At 47.5% G+C, this 13,763-nt stretch overlaps 1 protein-coding gene across 2 annotated transcripts; it reads left to right on the top strand.

The window, feature by feature from the left end:
- Positions 1 to 3,921: 3,921 nt before the first annotated feature.
- gata4 (GATA binding protein 4) lies at positions 3,922 to 13,250 on the top strand. Of its 2 annotated transcripts, XM_061704030.1 has the most exons (6): positions 3,922 to 4,617; positions 8,132 to 8,298; positions 9,536 to 9,661; positions 9,769 to 9,850; positions 11,014 to 11,201; positions 11,750 to 13,244. In XM_061704030.1, exons 1-6 carry the CDS (start codon positions 4,056 to 4,058, stop codon positions 11,867 to 11,869), a joined length of 1,245 nt encoding a protein of 414 aa, XP_061560014.1. In that variant the 5' UTR covers positions 3,922 to 4,055; the 3' UTR covers positions 11,870 to 13,244. The 2 variants fall into 2 exon arrangements, with proteins under 2 accessions (XP_061560014.1, XP_061560015.1); XM_061704031.1 differs by lacking the exon at positions 11,014 to 11,201 and having other exon boundaries at positions 11,750 to 13,250.
- The last annotated feature ends 513 nt before the right edge of the window (positions 13,251 to 13,763 follow it).

The raw sequence follows: 13,763 nt of genomic DNA, 5'->3' as shown, positions 1-13,763 counted from the left end.
ACTGGTGTGGAAAAGTACTGTATATTCAGTCATTGGAATCCAACCCAATTGTCTCCGCTTTTTGGTCAGACGCTGGTGTTTTTGGTGAAGTCAGCCCAAGCTCTACTGCTGATGACAGGAAATAAAATGGGAAAAGCTAGAAACAAGCTTTTTTTTTTCCTGGTGAGAGAAGAGAGCGTACTCTTTCTTTTGGTAGGTTCTGTACTTGCAGCGCATCGTCACAGAACGCAATATTCCGCGGCTCTCGTGCACCAAGCAAGTCCCGCAAGAGCGTGCTCGGATGACTTTGGTGCGGAAGAACTTGACTTCGAGCCCACCAAACACATTCTACAGATCGGAGCAGATCCAGCTCCAATATCGCCGACCTCTCGGTACAACGCTGCAACTTAGCGCCAGTCTCCTTGGCAAAAGTGCGCCCGGTGGTTCGCGTCATTTCGTCCTTATCCCGCGTCATCGAGTGTTTGCGCCGCTCTTCGAACAGTGCGAACGGCCCGTCCACTTCGACTCTCCGGACCGTCGCAAACAGGAAACTGCCACTGAGTTCATTATTGCTCCAAAACACACTTCTACGTGTGCGCGTGTGTCTGTGTGTACTGGTTAGGAAAGCGAGAGAATTTGTGTCCGTAAGTCATGTGGAATTATGTATCATTACTGGAATTATAACAAGAGCAACCGAAGGCGGCTGTTTGATTGTAACGCGATGAAATGTTGAGTTTATCTGCTCTGCTTTTTGTGTCAAAGTTAAGATGGAGGATTGACAACGTCGGTCACAGGGACACCTGACAACGACGCCCCGACTTAATATTGATTAGCACTGTTTCGTCGTTATCGCCCCGGCGATGATTGGTCTAATCAGATCAGGCGAGCAAAATGGGTGCGATCAGCAGGAGAAGGTGATGTCCAAAAAAGATTACCTGTAAAAAAAAAAAAAAAAAAAAAAAAAAGAGGATTTATGCTGAAGCGGCAAAATGACACGAGACGTGTTGCTGTCTCCACGTCGCTATTGACGCGTCTTCGGCCTGCTGGCTTTTCCTGCGTCACCATGTGATGTCCTCTTCCTGGAGCCAGGAGTCTAGCGTAGTCTCAGTGTGTGTGTGTGTGTGTCGGGGGGAAGAGGGGCCAAAGTCAGTCAGTGACCCCCGCATGATTGAGTCTCTGGCCCAGCCGAGACGGGGACAGTTTTCCTGGTGCCTGCTTCGCATACTTTGTGACTTGCATTTCCTGAGCGCTCAACAACATACCTTGACCCTCAAGGATGTCACTCGGGGAAAAAAAAAACCACACAAATTCGTTGTGAACGTAACCGCGAGCCGGGAGTGTGTCATTTACAAGTTCGCCCAGTCGGGTTCAGGAGGAAGGAGTTGTCAAAAATTCGAACTTTACAAAGCTGATCATACTCAAGTTGGACATTTAAATGAACGCCACCGCCAGCACGTGGCAGTCATCGAATCGTCGATATAACGAAAATGCAAAATAACAACTCCAGTGTGTGGCGACGGGGTCGCTTCGCAGTTCATATTGGTCAGATAACATGACAAAGTCATCAAGAAATGTCACCAGATACATCATACGTGCCGGAGAAGAGGAAGAGGAAATGTTTCGATATTTTCAGATCAGACGTGTTTCGCCGTCCGCGTTTTGCTCCGACCAACCAATCGTGCGAGGTGATTTGGAAATCCGATTGGTTGAAGGAACGGTCCGCTTGCTCGTGCGATTCGTGTCCCGTGGGCCTGCGCGACGGATTGTGAAAGTCTGAAATTGGCACGGCAACACACAAGCTGAAATCTGATTGGACAAAAAGCCCAAAGGACGACAAGCGATATAAAACAATGACTTGATCCGTGTTTTGTACTTTGGCGTTTTTGTGTTGTGCGCCACCGAATGGCGGCAAACGAGAAAAGTGTCCAATGCATTACGACAGAGGAAAACAGGACGCGCGTCGCTCTCCCGGCCGCTCAGTACAATATGGCGAATGTCGGGCGTTTTTAAGGTTCGCCACGCCATCGCAGTGGGATTCGTTTGACCTTCATTTCATGTAGCCTTCAACTGCGATTTTGGTCTTTGACACTTGTGTGACGCTTAAGAATGTCCAAATATGACTCGAAACGCTGCCAGCCAACTAAGATCTTTACGATTTGCGGCAGATTATTATTGAAATGAACATTATTCCTGTTTTGCGAAGGATTTTAGAATTGTCGTTCCTACTGCACTGATGTTTTCCCCGTTTTTACAGTCCACTTACTTGCTGTAACGGAGAGCCGCGGTCGCCGAGGATCTTCGCGGCCGTTCCTCGAACGGTAAAACGCAAAGACAATGAGCGCACTCACGCCGGCGCTGCTGTCGGCCACAGCTCGCACCCAGAGACTCACGCACAGACTCGCTGATGTTACCTGTAACTCCGCCAGGCTCCGCCTCTTAAAGGCACATACATGTACACGGATTCCGCAGTATGTGTTTTTTTTCCCCCCCTGCACGTTTTATGCTCCTAATTTGTTGTTTCTGTTCACATACTTTTACCATGCGTTTATTATTATTATAAATTTCGGGGGAAGTTCAAGTGTGTTTAAATAAGTTGAAATGTGTTTCGAGCGTGTGAGGTGTATAACTACAAGGGTCATTTTCATCTAATTTGATAGAACGTGGTCGTGATTGCATAGAATTGGGTGAGCAGGGAAAACGATGTCGTCTCTCCATCCCAGCTTTTGGGCCGTTCAACGAGTTCAACTTGGATTGAGGCGCAACGGAGCGGCATCATCGGCATCTCTTGCCAGTCGCTCATCGCGCGCTGTGGCCTGTGCCAGTGCCAGTGCCAGTGCCAGTGCCAGTGCCACCGGCTGGCACGTGCAAACACACAAACAACATCGTGCACAATAGCAGCAAACGAGGACGCGGCTTTTCACCCTTTCCCTTCTCTGCGGGTGGTCACGCGATGTGGGAGTCGCACTGACGTTTTGGAAGCACAAAAGCCTCCCCGTGTCACAACAAAATGCTTTCTTTCGGAGGAGCGGGACTCTTAAAGGCTCCTCGCCGTCATCGGATTCGCCATCTTATCAGTGTGCATAGTTACACATTGATGACAGTTCCGCATTTGCCAATATCGCCCTATTCGCGCCGAACTGCACTCTGCGGGCGAAGTGTTGCTATGAAGACGTTCGAGTCAGCAATTTATATAACAGGGACACATTTGGGAATTTTTCAATGAAACTAAATTATAAGCGTAAATGATAAATGTACATTTGGACTCTCCAGAAAAAGGAACGACACTCCAGGACATCCCCCCCGAATGTCGATATGATGTGTAAGGTTTCTAAAACGCTTCGAAAGAGTGGAAAGAGTGGAATGCTGGTCAAGGGAGGAGACGAGCTCGGGCGGGCTTGAACGGAGTTGAAGGGGATATGGGATGCGATGTACACATCAGCAATGTCGCGTCATGCGTGACATGCTCCCACACATTTCCAATAGCACTTCATAGCATTTCAAGTTGACCTCAATCACAAAGATGCGGGAGAATAATAGCCATTGCTTCAAAATCATCACGGGGAAGGAGGAAAAAAGCGTTCTAAATTCATTTTTAACCTTTAATAAACATGAAACTGAAGTTCCTGTTGTTGTTGTTGTTTTTTTTCAGCCGGCGGAGGGGAAAAAAGTCCCTTTCATTTGGTAGATTGCAACACAAATTTGTGTGGAAAGAAAACTTTCGGAAGTTAGAAAGAGCATCACAAACACGTTAGGACAATCGTTTGTTCGCGATGTGTCCGATATTTGCTGTGAGTGCGGATCATGCAATTTGGCCTCGGCAGATCGAAGCCGTTCGAAAGCGAGTTTCCGTTTTTGGAACTGCTCGCCATTTGGGCTTTGGGCGAGAGAGGCAGAAAAAGGCAAATCTTTCACTCCTCCTCTTTCCTCCGGTCCGCGTGTTCGTTTGATAAGACGGAATCGCGCGCAGTTGTTGACCGGACGGCGGCCGCAGACGTGATGCGCGCGCGTTAAATCGCCTTCGAACGAAACCTTTTCCGAATTCGTCGGATGTGCGTCTGGCAGGGGAGGAGGCGATTATGTACCAGGGAACGATGAGCGGCAACCACCACGGGCACCCTTCGTACGAGGCCGGCGGCTTCCTCCACAACGCCCCCTCGGGCACGTCGCCGGTCTACGTGCCCGGCACCCGGGTGCAGGTGACGCCGATGATCCCCGGGCTGCCCTACCTCCAGACGCAGACGCCCGGCGCGTCGCAGCCGAGCGCGCCGGCGTCCGGCCACTCCGCCTGGTGCCAGCCGGGCGTCGAGCCCTCGTACAACCACTCCCCGGTGTCCCCGCGGTTCAGCTTCTCCGCGAGCCCGCCTCTGTCCTCCGGGGCCAAGGAGCAGGCGGCGGCGGCGGCGGCGGCGGCGGCGGCGGCGGCGGCCTCGGCCCCGTACGGCGGCCCGCTCAGCATCTCCGCCAACGGGCGAGAGCACTTCGCCGCCCGGGGCCTCGGCGGCTCCTACCACAGCCCTTACCCGGCCTACGTGAGCAGCAACGCGGGCGCGACGTGGTGCGCGTCGCCCTTCGAGGGTCCGGTGCTCCACGGCCTGCAGGCGGGCGCTCCCGCAGGCGGCGCGCGACACTCGACGATGGGTGAGCCCCCGTTCCGCTCGTCGGCTGTTTGACTTCCACAAAATAGGAACAATGCCGATAAGGACGCCGACGTGTCAACCTTTCACAAATACACGTTGCACGGCCACAAGTGGAAGAAAAACAAATATCAAATCAAATCCTTATTTTGGACACCTATATTTTACTAAAGGTAAATCATATGCAGTCCCATTTTATTTTACAACCCTTTCTCGATGAAGATTTCTTTTTTTGTCGTTGTTTGTTTCCCCGAAACAAAAACATTGGACAAAATAAAAACGGTTCCCAAGTTGGCAAGTGTGAAATATTACTTCCACGTTCAATGACGGCGAAATGAACAAAATGCATTTCAAGAAAGTCTCCTTCGATTGTAATTCATGTCATCGGATTAGTTCGAACAGCACGCCAACTAAAACATGTTGAATTGTTTCGTCAATCCATTTCAATTCTCCGCAGGCCCGACGTAAATGCACGATTGCGTTGTCATTTCAGAAAACGAAATCGATACAATTCTTTACTGCAAGGTAACATTTGGAACATGGAACATTTAGTCAGTTCTTAGTTGAGTTTAAAAAAATGATTGTCCTACGCCAATAATTACGAAATGTTATTTCTACTTTCAAAAGACGGCAAAACCATCAAGTAAATTGAGAACTTCAAACTGTTAATTCAGGTGCAGTTCATGTGGGGGGGGAAAAAAAAAAAAAAAAAAAAAGTATTAGATTTTCAATCCATCATATTTTCTTTTCTTCAACCGGAATTGAGTATCTGACATGTAAACAGATAAATACACACAATAACTTCAATATTGTCCATCAACAAAGTACACTCCATATGATACACATTCTCATTTTTGAAATATTCTTGACGAGTGCAATTTCGACAGGTCTATCTGGGATTAAATATTCAATATAAATACGTTCAATGCCATCAATCTGAATGTGACAGATTCAAGCTTGATTTCTTGAAATGTTCCCCTCGGAGCAGCAACAGAGGCAAATCAATGAGGTGTGTTCAATAGATAAGAGAATTGATCCAATCCGATGTGTGATCTGGTTTCACGCGCGCACACTCCGCTCGCCAAAATGGCCTCCAAAAATCGCATCAACAAAAAGCGGATAAAACAAGCGGCCAAATGGATTCACACACGTTCCTCACTAAGATCATGAGAGCGCAATTGCAGCCCTTTTAAAAAAAAAAAAAAATTTTTTTTTGGGCAGTCACAAATGACATGTCATGAGTTTGTCACTTAATTACAAAATGGATGTAAATGTCATGTGCTCCATTAAACCAGTCGCATTCAATGAGTCGCTTTTGGAAATGTACACGATTGCAATTTTGGCTCCAATTCTTGTCATTTGTCTCATATCACCTCGTCCTTCTCAAGTCGGCGCTTATGATTGGCTCTCCCTGGACATGTGCTCTTCTGCTCGGGTCAAACGTGACCTATTTTTCCAAATATGACCTGGAATCAGTTTGTCTGAGATTTTGAAAAGGTTGCACTCCAAATGTACGGTTAAACTTTTTGAACACACCAAAGAACATTGACGTTTGAACAGTTTCATCTGGATAATTTGGGACTTTTTTCATGGAATATTCACTGATGTGGTTGTTGTATTCAGCCATATTGTCGAAATTGTGCACGTTTGTCATTAGGTCAACACGCGGTCATGTTTTCCACATGCTGCACATAATATTTTTGGGTTATTTATTTACATTTCATCAGGTTTTATGATCACTTTATTGTTTGTGCATAGAGCAAATATGTGGTAATATGTTCCAAAATAAGGATCTATGGATTGAATTTTTTGGGAGGAAACATCAAAATGTAATCAAAGGTAATGGGTTTTATTAGTTTGAGAAAGTCATTGAAATAGTTCCACTACGATGACATTTTCAACCAGGTAACTTGTAATCGTAAGCAACCCCATTTCTCAAGTCACAATGTTCATTTGTAGAACTTTGCAGTCAATGCTTCTGGCGTTGACTTTTGCCCTCGTCGTCGAGTCGTGTTTTCAAAATGGCCGTCGTGATAAGGAGACACATTGACATTTCTCCGTCACGCGTCGGTGCAAACAAATGCGTTGATGTGTTGGCTACATGAGCTTCCGCGGCTTGTCTTTGTTTTGCTGTCAGCCTCGCGTGAGATCTCGCCAAATAACGAGAAGATTCCTATTCGGCGGCAGGCTGAAATCAAAAATGATGCCGCTCCTTCATTTGGGCCTATTAAGTGTTCCTCCGCCGAGTCCTGCCGGTGGTTCGGCGTCGCGTTATCTGCCCGGGAACGAGTCCCGCCCCCACACACACACAGAAAAAAGTGATCGTGACTCCGAGTCTCGAAATGCGACGAAGCTTCCATTGCGTCTCTATTTCCAGCCTTCTGGTTATCTGCTGCTGGGGGGGCAGCCAGCCAGATAAGCAGCGGGGCCTGCGCCTCCTGCTGCCGCACATCCACCACACTCGCGAGCCGGCTTGAAGGTTCACACGGCTTTCTTCCTCTGGAAGTTCATCTATATTTACACACGCAAAAAAAAAACAAAAAAAAAAAAACTTTTCATTGTTGTGGTTGCAAAAATGTCGAGTATGACAAAGACGTGATCCAACAAAAAGAACAAAGATAAAGGCCTTCACTTGTCACCACAGTACTTAAAAAATAAATAAAAAAAAACCCCACCACATTTAAAACAACACTCTTAAAGAGCGGACGTGGCATCTGTAAAGCTGACATTTAAGGAGTATGAAGAGACTACTCGCCCGTTTCAAACTGGGATGTGGCTGTCTTCAGAATAAACCAATCACATTCAAACGCGTGTTAAATGGGAGTGGGCACACACCTGCCACAAATAAAGTTGAGATGTTCTAGTAGGCTCTCCCTGGCTTTATTTGATTACAAATTATTATTATTTTTTGTCGTTGTTGCTTTCTAGCAGACGCCTGAAGATTTTGTGCTACAACTGTCTGCTGTTTCCAACAGTTTCTACTGTAATTCCTCGCAGCTCGCCCAAAGGTGGCAGCAGCGTGCTTCGCTTGAGGGATGCTCTTCTTTTGGTGGTCAGTGTTGTGTTTGCGCCAAGCGTTATTTTTCAAATGGTGGACCAAAGGTTCCACCTTGGTTTCGCTGGACCATAACACAAAAATGTATGGAACCTGAGACAAGCCGGAAGGAATTATGAAAGCGAAAGAATGTCAGGAAAAGCCGACTAGAACATCTGAACACGTTTGGTGTCGATCAGAAGCACTTGAAATGCTGGCCGGCGTCCGCTGACTCCCGTCGAACACGCGCTTGAATAGGATCGGTTCATTCTGAACTCAGCCACAACCCCAATTTGAAGACGTAAACGTCAGCTTTACAGATGCCACGTCAGCGGTTTTAGGTGCGCGTTGCAGTAACCGTGTCCACTTTAAAAGTTATTTCATAGAAGTGTTCCAATCGCGCATCCGAACGGACTACTAAGTCCGTCGCAATTCGAGCAAAGACGCGCTAACACGCCGGCGGTTTTGTGCGGCGCTTCCGCAGACCTGTTCGACGACTTCGCCGAGGGCCGAGAGTGCGTCAACTGCGGCGCCATGTCCACGCCGCTGTGGAGGCGGGACGGCACGGGCCACTACCTGTGCAACGCCTGCGGGCTCTACCACAAGATGAACGGCATCAACAGACCCCTCATCAAGCCCCAGAGGCGACTGGTGGGTGAAACCTTTCGGCGGGCGGCTTTGGACCGACGTCTTGTAGGCCTTCGAGGGCATTTCTTCTTTTGGCAGGCGTAACGACGTGAAAAGGATTCCGTCGACGTTGTCTGTTTCCTAGCGGGAATTAAAGTTGCTGGTCAGTGTTTTTGAAAAATTGTTGTCAGAAAAGCGGCTCATTTGGCAACACCGCCGGCGCTTTTTCGAAACAACCTCCTCTGTTCGCTGTTTGCGCGAGCAGCGCTCATCAGCAGAGGCGCACTTTCAACCGCGCCCGCCCGATATATCGTGGGGGGATATATGCCGTACGGACAATTATTTTTCTACGAACTTTGAGCCGTCCACACACATTTTGAACTCATTCAAACACACTTGAACTTTTGAAGGTCTTCCTTCGTGCCTTTTCACACTTACTTAGTGTGAAGGAACAAGATAGCACTTTCAACATCACTTTGAGGAAATGTTCCCAATAGGAGGCAAGACACGTCACTCCCATTGGAAGTTGGCTGTAAAACAAAAGAATGAAACATATTTAAGCTAAAATGTTTCACCGAGGCGGCACGGTAGGCCACTGGGTAGCACGTCTGCCTCACAGTTGCGAGGATGCGGGTTCAAATCCCGGCCCCGCCTGTGTGGAGTTTGCGTGTTCTCCTCGTGCCCGCGTGGCTTTTCTCCGGGCACTCCGCTTTCCTCCCACATTCCAAAAACATTCATTGAAGACTCTAAATTGCCCGTAGGTGCGAATGGTTGTTTGTTTGTATGCGCCCTGCGATTGGCCTGGCGACCAGTTCAGGGTGTACCCCGCCTCTCGCCCGAAGTCAGCAGGGATGGGCCGTGACCCGCATGAGGAGAAGAGGGACAGAAAATGGATGGATGGATGCTGAACCAAACCATATAGTAAGACGAGTCCCCTAGCTTCATGCTAACATACAATGTGCAACGCCATCGTCAGGCCCACGGAAATGAGCAATGATGTTAGAGTAATTATGAACTGTCGATTTTTACTGCCGTTTAGTTGGCGACCTTATCTGCCCGCCGTTAGACCTCAGTGCTGCCTGGCAGGGTTGTGGCACAAGGTGGTACTACACTGAAGGCGTGCAACTCCAGATTCAGACTTAAAGCCATCCCCCCCAAAAATGATCGCTTCAAACTTTGCGATAAAGCAAAAGCGTGAAAGATGAAATCTGTGCCTCGGCCGTCCGTGCTGTGTCCTGTCGCCTGACGTGCCGTCTTCCAGTCGGCCTCCAGGAGGGTCGGCCTGTCCTGCACCAACTGTCACACCGCCACCACCACCCTGTGGCGACGAAACGCCGAAGGCGAGCCCGTCTGCAACGCCTGCGGCCTCTACATGAAACTGCACGGGGTAAAGACGACACAAAACAGGACAAAATGCTGTTTGATATTTTTGCCTGTATTTTACAGCGGCGCGTAATAAACGAGAGGGGCCAAAGTAACATCTTTTTTTGACAGGTCCCGCGGCCCCTCGCCATGAAAAAGGAGGGGATCCAGACCCGCAAGCGCAAACCCAAGAATCTGAACAAGAGCCAAACTGGTTGGTTTCAAATGATTCTTATTATTCATATGAATCGGGTGTACGGTGCACCCTCGCGTTTTGCGGAGGTTACAGACCAGGCCGGATCTTGAAAAGCCAATAATAAACGGCCATTATAATTGCATTGTTCATTCATCCATTTTCCCAGGCGCTTCGCCTCACGCGGGTCGCGGGCGTGCCGGAGCCTAACCCGTCTGACTCCGGGCGGGAGGCGGGGTACACCCTGAACCGGTCGCCAGCCAATCGCAGGACACAAAGAAACAAACAACCATTCGCATTCACATTCACACCTACGGGCAATTGAGAGTCTTCACTGAACCTCGCGTGCGTGTTTTGGGGATGTGGGAGGAAAGCGGAGCGCCCGGAGAAAAGCCACGCCGGCACGGGGAGAACACGCAAACCCCACACGAGCGAGGCCGGATTTGAACCCGCAACCTCACAACTGTGAGGCATATGCGCTGACCAGTTGCCCACCGTGAAGCCATTTTTGCATTGACATAAAAAAAAAAAACGATACAAATCTAACCCCAACACATCTTGAATAAGCTGAGATAAACCACCGATACGTGTTTTTTCATCATCATATCATGCTTAACTCGCCATATATTTGGGATTTGGAGTGGACGCTGTCATTTTATTTTTGTGGTAAGCGCTTCCTATCCTAAAACGTTCAAACTGTAAAACGAAGCGAAAGAAAAATTCGAACACATTACAAGGAATAAAAGTACGACTGCGCATTGGCGTAACTTTATGAGTTTAAAAGGTGTTTAAGAGCAAGATGTTTATAGAAAGCGTTTCTGAGAGTATGATAGAGGTTAGCAGGAGTCTGGGGAGGTTCATACCGTGTTCAAATCCAAATAAATAACCCGCCACATTTGCGGTCGCTCCTTTGCGTAGTTCACCTGTTGCGGGGGCGGCCTTGAACCGAACCCCCGCGATAAACGCGAGATTCTTTTCCAGCTTCCTGCTTGCCAGCGATACAAAGTAGGCACGCGAGGTGCAGGTATTCTTTCGGTCCGCCGGGGTTCGCCACCCTACTGTCCGAGCTTTCCCAATCGGTGTTTTTCGTTGTTGCGTGAGCGACTCGCAAGAGCTTACTTTCGTCCTCCCGCTGTGTGTTCGCGTTTGTGTGATCATTAACGTCGGCGCGTTGCTTACCGCAGCGCCTCTTAGCAACGAGGGGACGCCCGTGACGACGAGCGGCGCTCCCCGGGGCCCCGCCTCCTCTTCCTCTTCCTCCTGCTCCTCTTCCTCCTCCTCGGGCGCCTCCTCCGTGTCCGAGGAGGTCCGGCAGATCAAGACGGAACCGGAGACTCCCGGCTTGTACGCGCACGACGGCGCACACGTGCAGGTACACGCACGCCCGTTCCGAAAGTCTTCGTACATTTGGCCGTCATGTGTCATGGCCGGACCGTTCGCTGGACAATACATGCGAAAAACGCTCAAGTTCGTGCATTTGACATTTTGCACTAAATGTCCTGTGGATGTCAATGGCGGGTGTCCCAATACTTTTGTTCACGTGGTGTGGTTTGCAGTCATTTCGATTTTCTTCCTTCTCAAAATGGGTTAATTCACATGTGTCATAGCATTTGATTCAAATTGAAAAACAAGAAATTAGATGAAAGCTCCAGGTTAATAAAATAAAAATACAGTTTTCGTAAACACGTTTACATCGCTTTACACGTTTCATTAAAATTGGTTTGTTAATTATGATTGAAAAAAATATCAATAATGAATACAATTTATTTTACAATCATTTTATTACTTTATTGTATAGCCCACATCTTGAAGAATAGAACTCCTCGACACCCCTCATCGACATTTCTAAGAAAAATCCAAAACTTCAAAAGGCCTTGATTGAGTGTCTATTTGAAATCTTTTCTTTCCCTTTCGCCACAGACGTCATCTCTGCCCGCCTACATGACGACTCCAGGCGGAGCCCTCGCTCTCAAGATGCCCCCCGGCGGGGGCCACGGCGGCTCGAAGGCCGAGCCGTGGAACAACCTCATCCTGGCTTAGACGTGCGAGGACCGCCCTGCTGGATCGCGAGACAAAAATGAAGGCGCGTCGAAGGGCAGCACTGCGACGAGGTTCTTCTACCCCAGGACTCTTTTGTTTGAAAAATCAGCTTTTGACAGTGGACATCAACGCAAGGCTGTGTGTCTAATTCAATACGTGACACAACAGGTCAGAGGTCAATTTCCAGCTTAGTATTGACACAGCGACTCAGCCAAAGTTGCACACGCGAAACAACGGTTTGTTATGCAATTGTCGGAAAGTCGTTTCCAGGGTGACTTGGCGAGGCTTTGTGAGTTTTCGATACAAAATGCCATCGCTTTAAAATGTTGGCAAGATTATCTTTATGTCCGCCGTGTTGGTGTGTGTTCAGTTAAGACCCAAATTATTAAATAACCTCCGCGATTTATGTTAAAGCTCATTTGTATGTGGAGAAATGGCACACAGTGGCAAAACTAGACAAAAGGTTTCCTTATTTTGTACTTTTTGACAAAAACAAGTTCCATGTCTAAAATGATTTGTACCCAGGCATATCTTCTCAATTTATAGTTGATGCTACTTTCAAACGGCGCCAAAGATTGTTGCCTCCAAATTGTTAGTGAAAGCAATGATGAATATTTCGATTCATACTTTCTTTTTTGCCGCTCGTGTCATTCACACCCTAAAGATAGCCATTCAATTTGGCCAGGGTTTAAATACTGTCGAGTGTAACTGTACGTGCCGAGATCCTGTTTTAGTATTTATTTCCAAAGGCGCAACATAATTATCATTCAGCTATGGAAGCTCAAGATTTCATTGAAGGGCTTGTGTATAATGGTTGTACAGTATTTGTTTTTGTGGCAAGTGTGTAAATGTGCTATACTATGTGGCTGCATGGAATTAACCCAAAAGCGACAACTTTTATTTACATGTATGTAAAGGCGCCCCACTCCAGTGTGTGTGTGTGTGTGTGTATACACACACACACACACACACACACACATCTAGATGACCATTTGGGCTATATTGCCGAAACCCAGTAGACTCATTGGGATGCACTAACGTAACACTACCTATAATAACGTATTTCCTCTTTGTGGCGCGCACAGCGGGACACAATGCAAATGTGTTAAGTTGACATTTGTGCTGACGTAATAAAGGGAAAGCGACCTCGTTTATGATCAACATTTCATCTCAATCTTGTGCTGCACCGCTTCCAAGTGCCGTCAAAACAATAAACACGCGGCGTTTCCCTCGCTACTCACGGCCGATTGCGACCGAGCCCTGCCGCAAATGCAAAATATCATAAATGTGTGTTTACGAAAACTAACGTGTCTTTGTTCAACTAGCTATCCTTGTGATGTATTGTGACAAAACAAATAAATCCTCGTTCATCGGATGGCAGAAGGTACATAATTCACCTGTGCGGTGTTGGGCAGGGCATAAGCGGAGGAAAAGGCATGAAATTTCATTTCTAAATGTATGTAATTGTAATCAACACATCTCATTAAATCACAATTGCTTCTGGAAATATCCGTGACTACAATGATAGTTACATTTGAAAAACGGCTGCAAAATCATTTCTTCCTAAAGGCTACGCTCGTGATTGGCTCTCTCTCGTCACGTGCCATGCTGCCCTAGTCTCAAACGTGACACATTTTTCCAAATATGACCTCGAAGCGCCACCTTGTGGTGCAGTCTAATAATGAGTTTTTCAGAAGCTATCTGTGGTTTGAATCCACCTTTTTCGAGGAAACATCCTCTCGATGCATTGAAAAGTCAAAATGTCATCAAAAGGAATTAGTTATACTACTTTGAGAACATAGTTGAAATAGTTACAAAATTGTTATATTTTCGACGGGGTAACTTTGTTTTTGCAACCAAAACTTTGTCCTCTTCCCAACACTGACCTTGTTGA

Source organism: Phycodurus eques, chromosome 18, assembly GCF_024500275.1.
Source record: "Phycodurus eques isolate BA_2022a chromosome 18, UOR_Pequ_1.1, whole genome shotgun sequence".
Classification (NCBI taxonomy): domain Eukaryota; kingdom Metazoa; phylum Chordata; class Actinopteri; order Syngnathiformes; family Syngnathidae; genus Phycodurus; species Phycodurus eques.
Note: the sequence above shows the minus strand (reverse complement) of the source record. Positions and strands in the feature narration are given on the sequence as shown.

What these genes read in the sequence shown, in the direction of transcription:
- gata4 (XM_061704030.1), top strand. Translation starts at nt 4,056, where the DNA reads ATGTACCAGGGAACGATGAGCGGCAACCACCACGGGCACCCTTCGTAC. An exon ending in TCAAGCCCCAGAGGCGACTG is followed by an intron (nt 8,299 to 9,535) that starts GTGGGTGAAACC and finishes GCCGTCTTCCAG; the next exon opens with TCGGCCTCCAGGAGGGTCGG. An exon ending in ACGACGGCGCACACGTGCAG is followed by an intron (nt 11,202 to 11,749) that starts GTACACGCACGC and finishes CTTTCGCCACAG; the next exon opens with ACGTCATCTCTGCCCGCCTA.